Source organism: Lactuca saligna, chromosome 9 (assembly GCF_052625555.1).
Source record: "Lactuca saligna cultivar CGN05327 chromosome 9, ASM5262555v1, whole genome shotgun sequence".
Classification (NCBI taxonomy): domain Eukaryota; kingdom Viridiplantae; phylum Streptophyta; class Magnoliopsida; order Asterales; family Asteraceae; genus Lactuca; species Lactuca saligna.
Genome location: NC_136425.1, coordinates 31,647,651 through 31,661,417, shown reverse-complemented (window position 1 = coordinate 31,661,417; position 13,767 = coordinate 31,647,651). Strand labels below are relative to the sequence as shown.

The window sequence follows — 13,767 nt, the reverse complement described above, 5'->3', positions numbered from 1 at the left end:
TATTCATGTAATGCCTTGAAACATAACTAAAAGTTCATACTGCTTGTATTGCTCAAACCTTCACTCTAATGAACCAATAGTTTTATCGACTATGTACATAAAATACTAATACATGAATGGTTTTTTGAGGTGAAAGTTCATGTATTAGTTCTAATGACTTATTGCCTCTCTTGTCAAAATCTATTTTCTTAAAAATCCTTTTTTTATTATTTTCCTCATCAAACACCATATTAACTCCAAAATTTGAAACTATAATTCTAGCTTAATTCAATGTCTTCTCAAACCCATGGTCTTGGTAGTTCCTTGGATATGTAAATGTTTTTACATTAAAAATTATAATTGATATTAATAATACATTTAAGAAACTTAATTTTTATTGTTAACAAAACATGAATTATATTAGTAGCATGAAACAATACTTATAATTAATACATTTGATAGTTTATTTGATTTCCTTCCTTTTATAGTTTATTTTAGAATTTTTAGTCTTTTTTTATTAGTATTGCATTATATATTCTTTATTTTCTTTATTGTGGATCGTGTCAGGTACTTTCTATTTTGCATGAAGTATTGTACAGGGTTTTAGAGTCTCGGTGCGGTTGCGATTTGGCTTGGAGATGGGCGTGGTGGGCTTTAGAGGCGTCATTAGGGTTTACAAATCCATCAAAGAGGAATCAGGCTTAAAATGTTGAAGACTTGAATGAAGTGGGCTTATAAAGATGGCACATGGACTAAAGAATATGGAATTGGATTATCCATTTGAAGCTTGAAGATGATTTGCCAAAATTAAATCATATGAGATATGGAGGGGACCAAAGGAATCTTGAGTAGTAAGATGGTGTAGTGGAGAAAAAGTACCAATAGCATACCAACGTTGTTTACGATGGTGGAGTCTCACTCTAACAACTTTGCGAAGGTACCCGCGTAACTGGATACTTTGGGGCATTTTAGTCATTTTGCTCATCATTTACCTTACGGGTTAGGTTTGACAACCACACTTCGATTTTCCACCATTGGAGCACCTTGGAGGTGATTTTTGAGAGCTTAATCTATATTATTCTCATCATTCTAGTAATTGTTAGTTTCTTGATGCAAAAACATTTTTGTGATTGTTATGTTGTTGTCATGAGTGGCTAATCTTTTTATTTTGGTTAACTTTGGTTAAAACCCTTGGATATTTGTGGGTTTTGAAGGATTCATGATTGGTTGTCATTTATCTTATGTTTATGATTTTAGTTCATAATTCTTATGCTTATTTGATACTTTGATCACGAATTTGATATTTGAATGAGTAATTGTTGTTTTATTTATTTGCTTTAGTATTGAATCATTGAATTTAATTAGAACAAGAGTTTTATGATTATAGAAATCATCGCTAACTTATGAATCATAACCCCTTTATGGATGTGTAATCATTGACATGAACCATTCTCTCTTCTATATCCAAATCCTTTCAAAAAAAATTATAGGGAATACACATATTTTCCTCTTTACTTTTCAATTTTCTCCATTTCTCTTCACTTCCCTCCAACAATTTAATTATGCAATGCAGCTACAACAATCTTCGTGCAGTAAATGTTACTTTGTTTGGCATGCATGTCGTCCTGTGATCGCAAATATTTTATGGACTATTTCTGCAAGAAACCAAACAAATATGGGTACATAAGTCCTTCACAAACACTTTAGGGACTATTTTTGTAAGAAACCAATTAAACACAAACTCCAATCATTGTTTTGTCATCTATTCACAATCAGATGTTTAAGTCAATGTTTACTCCCTCTGTACCACATTCTGCTATTGGCTGTGATGAAGTCTTCCTGCTAGTCGTCTGCAATCTACCGAAACCAAATCACGGTAATTACTTTCCGTTCGTGTAAACATTCTTGTTGCCTTTCAGTTAAATCCTTCATTTCTGCTGTCAATTCTTATTTCAGGTTTGATTGTATTCTTCCGATTTACAAGGTCACGTATTCAAAGATAAGTCCCTTTTTCAAGAAAAGAAGAACAGATGGTTGCGTTACTAGCATTTTTAGTCCCTTTAGTGGAGGTTAGTTTAAAGATTGGACAATGGTTGTGTGGTCCAGTTAAAAACCAACATGGGTATCTTTTTAACTACATATCTAACATTGGGAAACTTAGAGATGGTGTCGAAGATCTTGAAAATCGTAGAGCTAGTGTTCAGCATTCAGTTGATGCTGCCATGAGAAATTTAGAGGTTATCAAACCAGACGTATTGGCATGGATGAATGGAGTTGATGAGTTGAAGAAAGAGGCAGATAAAGTTTTACAAGCTACTACAACGGATTCGGTTCAGAAATGGTTCTGGTGTTTTTGTGGTCGATTTCAAAATATCAAATCACGGTATTCACGGAGTAAGAAGGCTGTGAAGATGATGGAAGATGTGAAACAACTCCAGGAGAAGTACAAATTCACTAACGTTTCTAATCCTCCATTGCCTGTAGAAATCACAGATTTCAACCATTTGAGTTATTCTGAAGGGTTTGGATCAAGGGTCTCGATTAGAACTGAAATCATGGAATCTTTGAAAGATGACGCTGTTTGTGTGATTGGGGTATGTGGAATGGGTGGCGTGGGGAAGACAACAATGGCAAAAGAAGTCGGAGCAAGAGCTAAGTTAGAGCATCTATTTGACGTCATTATCATGGTAGATGTCACTCAAGCACCCAACAAGAACACAATTCAAAATAATATCTCAGAACAGTTGGGATTAAAACTGCAAGAAGAGAGCTTGTTGGTAAGAGCAGCTCGGATAAGTGCGAGGTTAAAAATGCTTACAAGGGTGCTGGTGATATTAGACGATATATGGTCAAGGCTTGACATGGAGGAACTTGGGATTCCCTTTGGATCAGATAGACAACACCACGGCTGCAAAATCTTGTTGACTTCAAGAAGTATTAGTGCTTGTAACCAGATGAGAGCTGATAGAATCTTTAAAATACGAGAAATGCCACTGAATGAAGCATGGCTTCTTTTCGAAAGAACAGCTGAAAAAGCTTTTCACCCAGATCCGAATCTGCATCAAGTAGCAAGAGATATCGTGGAGGAGTGTGGTGGGTTGCCACTTGCCATCGTGACAATTGCAAGAGCTCTTGAGAGCGAGAAGGACAAGTCTATGTGGGATGATGCGCTTCAGAGACTAAGAAGCTACGACCTTGAAGGAGAGTATGCTTCTGTGTACTCGAGTCTTGAAGTGACTTACAATTTTCTAGAAAGTGATGAAATGAAACACGTGTTTCTTCTATGTTGCTTGTTTCCTGAAGGTCATGATATTTCCATCGAGGATTTGCTAAGGCTTGGGTTAGGGTTAAGTTTGTTTAAGAAGACAACTGGGGTTAGTGAAGCTAGGATCCGAATAAATGCTTTTGTTCAGAAACTAAAGAATTTGAACTTGTTGTTAGATGGAAGTGATCATGAACAATCTGTAAAATTGCATGATCTAGTACGTGATTCTGGTCTTAAGATTGCTTCCAAGAACAAACATGTTTTTGTTGTCAAACATGGTGATGGATTAACGTTTTGGCCATCTGAGCTCACTGACGAATGTTGCACTTCCATCTCTCTAAGATGCGATGAAATGTTTGAACTTCCGGGCAGGCTTAACTGCCCGAAACTCGAGCTTTTGCTTTTGATTGGTGGAAATCACCCGTTGGAGTTCCCGACTGGTTTTTATGAAGGTATGACTGAACTCAAAGTGATAGTTCTTAGGGGAATGTTAGTTCAACTTCAATCCTATCCTGTATCATTTGAAGTCTCGAGCAAACTCCGAAACTTGTCGTTAGAATACTGCACTTTTGACAAAACTAGTGATATATCAATGATAGGAAATCTACTAAAACTGGAAACTCTAAGCTTTCTACACTCCGATGTTAAAGAATTACCCGAAGAAATTGGAAAGTTAAGCCAATTAAAAGTACTTGATCTAACAGGGTGTGGAGATCTCTTTAATATAGCTCCTGGAGTTTTGAATAGTTTGATCCAATTAGAAGAATTATACATGAGTGGAACCCTTGTAAGTTGGCCTGATGAACAAATCACAACATGTATTACAGAACTCAACTCGTTATCTATGTTGACTGCGTTAGAGATTGAGCTATCCATTTATGATCTTCTTCCACATGACTTCATCTTCAAGAGGCTAAAAAGATTCAGGATATGTATTGGGTTTTCCATTGAGAGCAAGATGTTTCAAAACATGCTGCAAGTACGCTTTCCAGCTCACTGGAGAGATGGTGGAATAGAAGTTCTATTCAACAGAACTGAAATCTTGCATTTACATGGTTGGCGTTTGTTAACAAATTCAAGCCTCAAGAATCCTTCAAGAGCCAACTTTTTGATGTTGAGAAACTTAAAGCTAGAACGTTGTGATTTGTCCTATTTGACAGAAATATGTCAGGGCCAAAACCATGTTGTGGGTGAAATTACAGTCGATGAACCTGATCACCAGCTTCCTTTGTTTGAGAATCTACATGATCTTGAAATTATACGATGTGTTAATTTAAGACGTGTTTTCTCTCTATCTGCTCCAACGGATTTTCGTAAGCTTGAAAGTCTCAAGATTATTGGGTGTGAAATGATAGAAGAAATTTTCTTGAGGAAGAAAGATGAAAAATCTGTTGTTGAGATTCAGCTTTTAAATCTGAAATCCTTGATTCTTGAAGATCTCCCGCGTCTAACTGGTTTTTGCAAAGACGTTTTTTCATTTGCGACTCCTCAACTGTTGGAATTCCGGCTGCGCAACCTTCCTAAGCTTCAGTCATTAAATCAAAAGGTTCGCCTCTTAGTATTATTAATGTAACATTTATTGACGCGATGTGTTTCTAACTGATGTTTGATCATTGCAGATTCTTTCAACTATGCAACTGAAGGTTTTATCAGTTTCCAAGATGAAGATCAACGAGATACAGAACCATCTTCTTCCTGTTTCATGTTTTGTCAACTTAAGGGTAATGTCATTGTGCTACTGTGATGATCTATCAAGTGTCGTTCTTTCTGGGCTTTTACAAAAGCCAAAGGATCTCAAAGTACTACGTATTGAACGTTGTCATATGGTAGAAGTGGTCTTCGACATAGATAGGTTGATAAGAGAAGATCATGAGGTGCTTAAAAATCTGAGCGACTTGGAGCTCGAACATCTGCCTGCGATGACACATATCTGGAAGCATGGCCCTGAAACTTTCGTAGGGTTTCAGAATCTGACTAAACTCTCAGTAGCTAGTTGTCATAAGTTAACTTACATACTCTTGCCTTCAATAGCCACGATTCTTTCACATCTTCAAGAATTATCCATAACTGAATGCCGGAATCTGACAGTGATTCTCAAGGAAGAAGATGAACATAAGGCCACCGAATTAACAAGTGAGAGTCATGAACTAGTGTTCCCTCGATTGAAATCGCTAGACCTCATTGATCTTCCATGCCTAAGGTGTTTCTACTCCTCGGGGTTGCATGGCTTTATATGGCCATTACTTGAATCGGTGTGGATTGATTGTTGCAAGGAGATGATGGTTTTCACTGCTGGAACCTCAAACACACCGAAGCTTAGGGAAATTTCAATTAATGGACAAAATCATAATATGGAAGGAGACATAAACACCGATCTAAGGTGGCTACAACAACAGGTTTGTTCCACAATTTTTAGGAATTTTTTATATAAAGTACTATGTTTTATTTTACTTTACCATCATTTTTAGATTGTGGGTCTTCTTTATTTTGTGGTTCTTTTACTTTATTCCGGATAAACAAAGATTGGACTAACAGAGAAATGAAGAAAATTATATATTTAGCCATGTCTATAAGCTAGAAAAAGGCTTAAATTTTAATTTCATTCCTCTCTTCCCGTATAATATCCATCTTTTTTCTGTTTTGTAGTTGAATGATGGTAACACAAGTGATTCTACCTTCACAAGCTCACTCGTGGAATGACTACCTAGCTCAACAGGGGGAGTCAAATATCAAAATCAATGTAGCCATGGAAGACAAATCTCCTTCCTGTTGTATCTGTCTATTGGTTCAAGGTTCATAATTATGGAATATATTATATATTGTATTAGGTTAATATCCGTTAAAAAAACATTATTGATAATTTAAAATGGTAATGAGTAATAATAGATCAAAGATTTATAAAAAATTTATTAAATTACAAAGATAGAAGTTTTGTCTATCCCTATTATCTTTACTATATTATTAAACATATTGCCTATTTCTTGAAAATTAAGAGGTACAATAGGTATTCCCTCATGTACAATAACATTAAGCTTATAATCACATTGTATACGTATTGCACGATATTACGTTGTTACCCTAATCTCCTCTACACACAACCGCTGCTATCAAATCAAATCTCATCCGTCTCTGTTTATCTCTTCACCCCCACGACGTCAAGTGTTCTTCCCTGGCAACATCACACACAAGCAGCACACCACCGCTTATCTTCACCAAAGATGTAATCGACACCCTGGAAGTCCACCGTTTCCGTCACCGCTGCCCGCCACTTCTACCTTTTGTCAAGACGAGTAGCCCTAACCCTATCATCTGCCACGATCAACCACTGATAGGTTGTCGTTCGATTGTTAGCAAACCACCTTTTCATTCGATTCTTAGCAAACCACATCGATCGGCCGTTAGTTCATCATCTGCAACCACATTTCCAACAACGGAAGGGGCCACGATGGGCCCATCTAAAGCTTTTGTGGCGATGTACAACCTCAAAGATGCATACAGTTTATGGGATGTATTAAACACTTCCCCTGTTTGGCAAGATTGAATTTTTCATGCTCTTGTTGCTCTCTATGGCAATGGTCGTCATTCTGCACTTCACATGGCTTCTTCCAATGGCTGGATCGAGGTGTGTAGTTCAAGAATTTATTTATTTTCTTACTTTATTTTTTTGTTATCCCTTGATTAATTTGTTAAATTTTTCATTCAATGTGTGGATTTTGTTCAAATTATTTCTATGGTTTTGGACGATTAGTTAGTCAATCCCTATAAACAGGTGTGTTTCAGTAGTCTATTTTAATTATAATTCGATTTTTTTTGTGTCAATTTCATGAATCAGATGCAATGTATATATGGTTCATGATCTTATGGAAATTGGGTGATTTTCTTAATTCCCACTTTCTTCTTTTTCTACTGATTTTGTGTAATTTGGTTGATGTTGGCTGCGAGATAGACTCCATTGATGTGGATTGCAATGAATGAGAAGATCTCTTGTGAACAAAAGCTGGTTGAAGTTGGGCTAATGTATGTCAATTTTTATCCTTTGACATAGTCACCCCTCAAAAAACACACAGAAACCCATGCATGTATGTGTTCATGGTGTCAATGACAAGCTCTACTGAAACCTCAAAATGGCTAACTTTATCCGTCACACTTGCCCTCGCCACTGTTCCTACATTTGATGTCGTATCAGGTAACATATTCTCTTGTCTTCATCAACGTGTGTAGGTTGTAAATAATATATGATTCAATTTGATATCTTTTATTTTACTATTAGAGTAAGAGAACAAAATAAGATCCTGATGAATAAACTTCTAAAGGAAATTCATATATCTCGGAAGGAATCATTAGAAAAGTGTGTTGCTAAGAAGAAAGGCAAAAATAGAGCTCAAAAGGTTGCACAAAACAAATTCCTTTTTGGTTTTGGAAATGTGTCCCTTATTTTGCTATTTCATAACTCATTTGTTTTAATTTTAAACAATTATTTGAATATGATTTAAAAAAAGAAATGATCCAAGCTAAAACAGACAACTTAGATAAAAAAAAAGCCTTCATCACCTGTTGCTTCCAGATAAAAAAGCCTCTTCAAGTTAGCATTTCTTTTTTAATTGCATCCATCACCTGTTGATTCTGAGAAACCAGTCACCACCAATATCGGATCATTCTCCACTCACATTGATATGGAACTGTAAGAGAAAAAATGGACACTTTCTTCATCATCCTCTCTGTTCCTAGGCTTTCTTCATCTACGCTTTTTACCAGGTATGCTTTCTATGCAGCTAGAAACATACCACTAATGTATTGAGGAACATTATGTAACAAGGAGTATAACATTATGTGTTTTTTTTTTCTAACAATTCCAGTTTCTTGACAGGTACTGTTTCGAAGATGTAGGGATAGATATGAGCACCATGAGACCCAATTACAGAATTGATCTAAGGTGAGTAAAATAAATGAGGGTAATTTTGTAAAAAGTTAGTAAGGTAGTGTTTTTGTACTTGGATCATATCTCAATCACATCCTCGGTCTCTCCCTCTATTTAAGTAGATGAAATTAGACTCTCGATCTAAGTTGTGGATTGTTTGCGAGACTACATACAACCAAAGGTAAAATCTTGGTTTAATTATAAAGAACTAATTTTAATATATTTTGGATTATCTTTGACTTTGGGTTATATATTGTAGGTTGTAAGCATGTTTTTAACAACATCAAACAAAGGTTAGCTTTTCATATTTTTCATATTTTCATATTTTCATTTTATTATTTCATTATCTTTATTCATAAGATGCTTTATTTGTGCAGTTTAAGCATTGTAACATAGGTGTATACATAAATTGAATAAGGTAAGGAGGGGTAATTTGGTCATTTTTAACTATATCAATATTATTTACATCGTATACTTTCAAATTCAGAAACTAAAATAAGTGAAACCATGTATGTGTTAGTCTCTCCATGAAAAGACCTTCCGACCGCCAACCATGGTTTTTTCTGAAACATATTGTCATTTGAATTGCATTTTTACTTATTTTTGGTGCTTTAGGAAGGTGAGTTTACCGCTTTGAACTTTAAAAATGATTATTTTAGCTTAGTTTTGTGTATTATTTTCATGTATCTTTCTATGTTGATTGGTTCATAATCAAATTGAAGACGAGGATAATTATGTATGCGTGTATATACGTGGACAAAACAAAAAAGAAAGTATGAATGCTTGTGTGATACTAATGTCAACTTTATGTTTCTTTTTATGCAGGAATGGTCGAATGTTGCAATATTGGCTTACTTCTCACAAGTACAGGGCAAAAAATCTTCTACTATCTCATAGTGGGATACCTCACCAAATGAGTCCCAATTGGATTGCCTTTCATTCTTGATGTGCGTTTTCAAATTATCATATATCCTTTTGAATATGGTGCTTTTGTAGGGGTGTTATTACAAGTATATTTCCATCAGTGTAGAAGATCTTCACAATACCATAGCTTTTGAATTTTGTAAAGGTAATTTTAAAGCTAATTTGTTAAGAAATCTCATGCATCTAATGTTCTCACAAGTCTAATGTTCTTGACAAACTCAAGAAACTAAGGAGGGGTAATGTGGTAATTTTAAAGCTATACCAGTAGAAATGGGACAATTATAAAATATTAACCTTCTATAAGCTAACTTTCATCTTTTGTAATTAACACTTACTTATTTCTATATTTAACATATTTTACTATTTTGCAATTTTCTGACAAGTTGACAACAATCAAAATGGAGAGATTCTTAATAATTTATTCAATTGGTGGTTATGATTTGTTTTGCTTATGATGAATTTTGATAGATTTATGGCAAGTATACTTATGGGGATAACTATTATGGCATGATCATTGGTTGTGGACCTCAAATCTTGGTATGTCCTATATTCAAGCTAATCTAGAGTGTATCCATTCTGAGGCTAAATGATTCTTATACTAAATGACAGCTTGATTGTATTGCTTTTGATGATGGTGGCAGCAACAGGAGATGAAGGAAAACACAGTCTGATAAAATCCAATCCATGTTGCATGTTTCTTATTTAAAAACAAGTCCATGTACAATATTGTTATTTTGTCTTTTTCTAAATTGGAACAATTCATTTTGTTGGATTGACAATATATTTTCAAAATGGAATGGTTCTTTCATGAAAGGTGATTCGTTTAATCAGATTGATACTCATTCCATGCCTATGTCTATATTTGAAACTAATAATATATTTTCAATCAAACATAAAATATGTATAAATATAACTTATTTACCAATATATTGAAATTTGATTAAATTTAATTTTGAAAATGATATTTTTTGTCTTTGTTTTCTATCAAACTGAAATGAGTATGAAATTGCAGGCTTTATAGGTCAAGAAGGAAAATACCATGTAAAATGGTAGTTGGACTTTAAAGTCAAAAACCCACAAATCCATCATACCTTGTTTGCTTAGTTGAAGTTTTGTTTTTTTTTTATTATCTTTTTTGCTTTTCCAAAAATATAGGAATTTAGTTTTTGCATATTTGTCAATAGAAAAATTAGAAGTTGGGATTTATTTGATAGATCAGAAATTTATAAAATATTAATTTGATTTTAGGATCGATAATTGTTTGGATAATAATTTATATAAAGAACGAGGCCATTTATAGATTGCCAATATTTAGGTTTTCCAATAAACAAGGTCATGCTATTTCACTTAGATTGGTAGGTGTAGGTGACGCCCACTAGCGTTATAATGACATTGAGTCCCGAAAAACATTGAATAACACCGTTTTCTCGATGAAACAGCGTCCCGACTTGGTGTTATTAGTTGTTATGGTATGTGGCGTTAACATGCCAACGAGAGGAAACGGATAATTTTTTGACAATTGGCTTCAATGTGACCATTTTAAAATCATAAAATTTATAAAAAAAATTGTTTTTTACCTATATAAATATATAAACAAAACCTCTATTTTTTTTACCACTTTCTTTTCTTTTCTTCTATTTCAAATATAATTTCAATAATTCAAAACAAAAAAATAGATTATTTCCATCCTATCCAACGATTTATTAATATTTCACTTTTAGTTTTTAAATGGTATTTTTAATTTAGTATTTAATTAAATTATGTTTTATTAATTTAGATATATATTTATAAATATTATGACAAATAAAAAATAGAAACAAATTGGAAAAATAGAAACAAAAAACATCAAATAAATAAATAAGAAATAGAAAATAAGGGGTGTTATCACATGTTATTTGGTGTTGTTAATATCTACATTGGATGTTATACCACCAAAAGTGTGATTAAGATAATGAGGCGGACATTATGGATGTTAGGTTTTGAAATTTCTATACTTAAAAATTGTTTTCTTGCAACGAAATTATAATAATAGAAAATCAAACTAATTTATGAAGAAATATCAACACCCGTCGCTTAGCGCGGGTAAACGGCTAGTAATAATACATACATTTTGATTGACATATGACATAGTTTTATATATAATGATTTCACATGTCATTTTTCAGTGTTTTTTAATTTCTTTTTTTTCATTTATATAAATCTCAAATTCTAAGGAGTTTAAAGTTAAATGTTATTTTGATTATTTCCATGTTTTTTTAATTTACTTGATATAAATGCCTAAATTTAAGAAGTTCAAAATTTAATAACAATTTATTCCCTTTACTTTTCATATAACAATTTAAAAAATATTTAAATTAATATTCAAAATCAAACAATTTAATATATAGAACCCTACGTAAAGAATTATTTTCGTATTTATAATTTTATATAAGACTTTTTCTTATAATTTATTTTTTAAATAGTAATACATGAGTTTTTAACCTAATAAGATTATAACAACTAATTAAAATTGATACATACATTGAGGGTAATAATGTAATTTACCTTTTTTATGGATAGATATATTTTGCAATTGATCTTGAAATTTTTGTTTTTATGGAGGGCATAAAAATTGAATTTTCACATAATTGATGTGGTTTTTATGGATAGATATGCCAATTATGGATAAATATGTTATGTTGGAATTATATGTTGAAGACTTGCCATGCAGCTTTGTGCATTTTAGAAATTAACAGGTTTCCAGTTTATCTTGAAATTTAGGTGAATTTAATTTATATGATTTATATTAATAAGGATGAATGGTAAAATAATAATTTAATATTGATAGAAAATTAGGTGGAAAAGATGTTATGCGGCAAATTTGATTCATTTATTGCTAATTATTGCAATTTTAAACAATTTTAGCAAGTTAGAAACTCTTCAAAAAAATTACATAAATATAAACATACAATATTATACAACAATAAAATGAGTAGCGGTAGAACATAATGTTTTCTCTATCCAATAGTTATAAAGATACAATAGAATATAAATGTATGTGTAAATGTTTAAGTGAAAAAATTGAACATAAGTGACGAAAATGTGAATGAGGATGCCCTCTTTGTCTCTATTGGTTTTACTCACCGATGATTAATCTACTAAAACAATGGTTCTAAAAAGCACATCATGACGCACCTCAAGGTGTGTCATGACGCGCGACGTGGTGTAGCCATTACGAAAACGTTAAATGTGGGTTTGTTAAACGTGACGTCCAAATAATGTGTCAAGACTCGCCTTATCGCGTTATGGCGCGAGTATTTTTCAAGGCACAAGTTTTCTTGTTATTTTTTTTTGTTTTCTGATCAGGCCTAAAATAATTGAGCTTTTGTTAAATTTTTTATATTAAATATTAATATAACATTTCTAAAAACTTGATATATTTGATAAAATTCAATAATTATATGGTTTATCTTTTTTAATGTATATAAAATAGTTACGCCTTGAAAAATGTTATAATTCACCAAGGTTCATCATGGCTTAACTTTAACCTTGTCGTCAAGCTCATGTCTCACGTTATTTAGAACCTCGACTAAAACACATAAACTTTAAGGGTAGTCTTAAAAACATTATACAGTATTTGTAGTATTTAGTACTCTCAAACTCTTTGCAAGAAGAGATAGCCACTGATACAGATACTTGCACACACTAACGCAATATATGATCTTGAATGGAGTTACACCACCAAGAAATAATTAAAATAGAGAAGATAATTTTAAGTTTATGTGTGGAATTTTGCTCTTGAAAGTGTAAGATTAAAACCTTGAAAATATGTTATAATGAGAATTTTCTATGATTTTTGTCAAGGATCTTATTGTCGGAATGACCACTAGTATTGTGCAATTGACTAGCCAAGTCTTTTTAAAAAAAACATTTTATTTTCAGCAATTGCACGTAGTGATCGAGTCAATATTTTTTCTTCCAGGTATGTCTTTTCATGAAATTGGGTTTGTTTATTATAAGCATATTATATGTGAAACACAGAAGATGTCATTATAATGTCATTATAGGAAACCATACCTTAAGGACAACATTGTATGTTATATGTGAACGTGGACTAGAGAGTATGCGAAATGGAGAAAGTATTTTGTTATCTCTGGAGCTTAAGGACAACGTTGTAGAAGTTAGAAGATGTCGTGATAGAATATTGACGATCAAAATTGTAGTAGAGGAGGAGCTGGTGAATGTATTGTGTGCCTATGCACCACATATTAGATTAAGAGTGGTATATCATTAGAGTTTCTAGGATGAGTTGGATGATATGATTAGAAGTATTCAACAGGACCAAAGTGTGGTAGTAGTAGGAACTTATAGGAAGACATAGATGTGTATATGGGTGTGCATAATGGATTTAAATTTAGTACCGAGAATAATGAGGGACACTCCCTACTTGAGTTTGCAACGGCACACGATTTGGTAGTCTTGGACTCTTTCAAAAATAAGGATGCACACCTTATTAGTTTTCAAAGCAAAAATCATAACACTCAAATTGATTACTTTTTATGCGTCGGTGTTATCTTAAGGTACACAAAGATTGCAAAGTGATACTAGGTGACTATTGTGCATCGCAACACAGATTGTTGGTTGTGGATATCCTTACAGTGAGTATATTTAAGAACGATCCAATGATCTTATACCAATGATT

General features: G+C 32.9%; 1 protein-coding gene across 12 annotated transcripts; it reads left to right on the top strand.

Moving 5' to 3' along the window:
* The first annotated feature begins 1,752 nt into the window (after positions 1 to 1,752).
* LOC145016674 (putative disease resistance protein At4g27220) lies at positions 1,753 to 9,899 on the top strand. 12 transcript variants are annotated; one of them, XM_078974921.1, is made up of 12 exons: positions 1,753 to 1,855; positions 1,936 to 4,790; positions 4,864 to 5,640; positions 5,891 to 6,866; positions 7,191 to 7,999; positions 8,112 to 8,177; positions 8,285 to 8,343; positions 8,422 to 8,455; positions 8,540 to 8,580; positions 8,988 to 9,231; positions 9,555 to 9,623; positions 9,696 to 9,899. In XM_078974921.1, the coding sequence occupies exons 2-4, from the start codon at positions 2,010 to 2,012 to the stop codon at positions 5,942 to 5,944; spliced, it is 3,612 nt and encodes a 1,203-aa protein (XP_078831047.1). In that variant the 5' UTR covers positions 1,753 to 1,855; positions 1,936 to 2,009; the 3' UTR covers positions 5,945 to 6,866; positions 7,191 to 7,999; positions 8,112 to 8,177; positions 8,285 to 8,343; positions 8,422 to 8,455; positions 8,540 to 8,580; positions 8,988 to 9,231; positions 9,555 to 9,623; positions 9,696 to 9,899. The 12 variants fall into 12 exon arrangements, with proteins under 12 accessions (XP_078831047.1, XP_078831049.1, XP_078831044.1 ...); XM_078974923.1 differs by having other exon boundaries at positions 8,282 to 8,343; XM_078974918.1 differs by having other exon boundaries at positions 7,191 to 7,430; positions 7,809 to 7,999; positions 8,112 to 8,455.
* Positions 9,900 to 13,767: the final 3,868 nt, after the last annotated feature.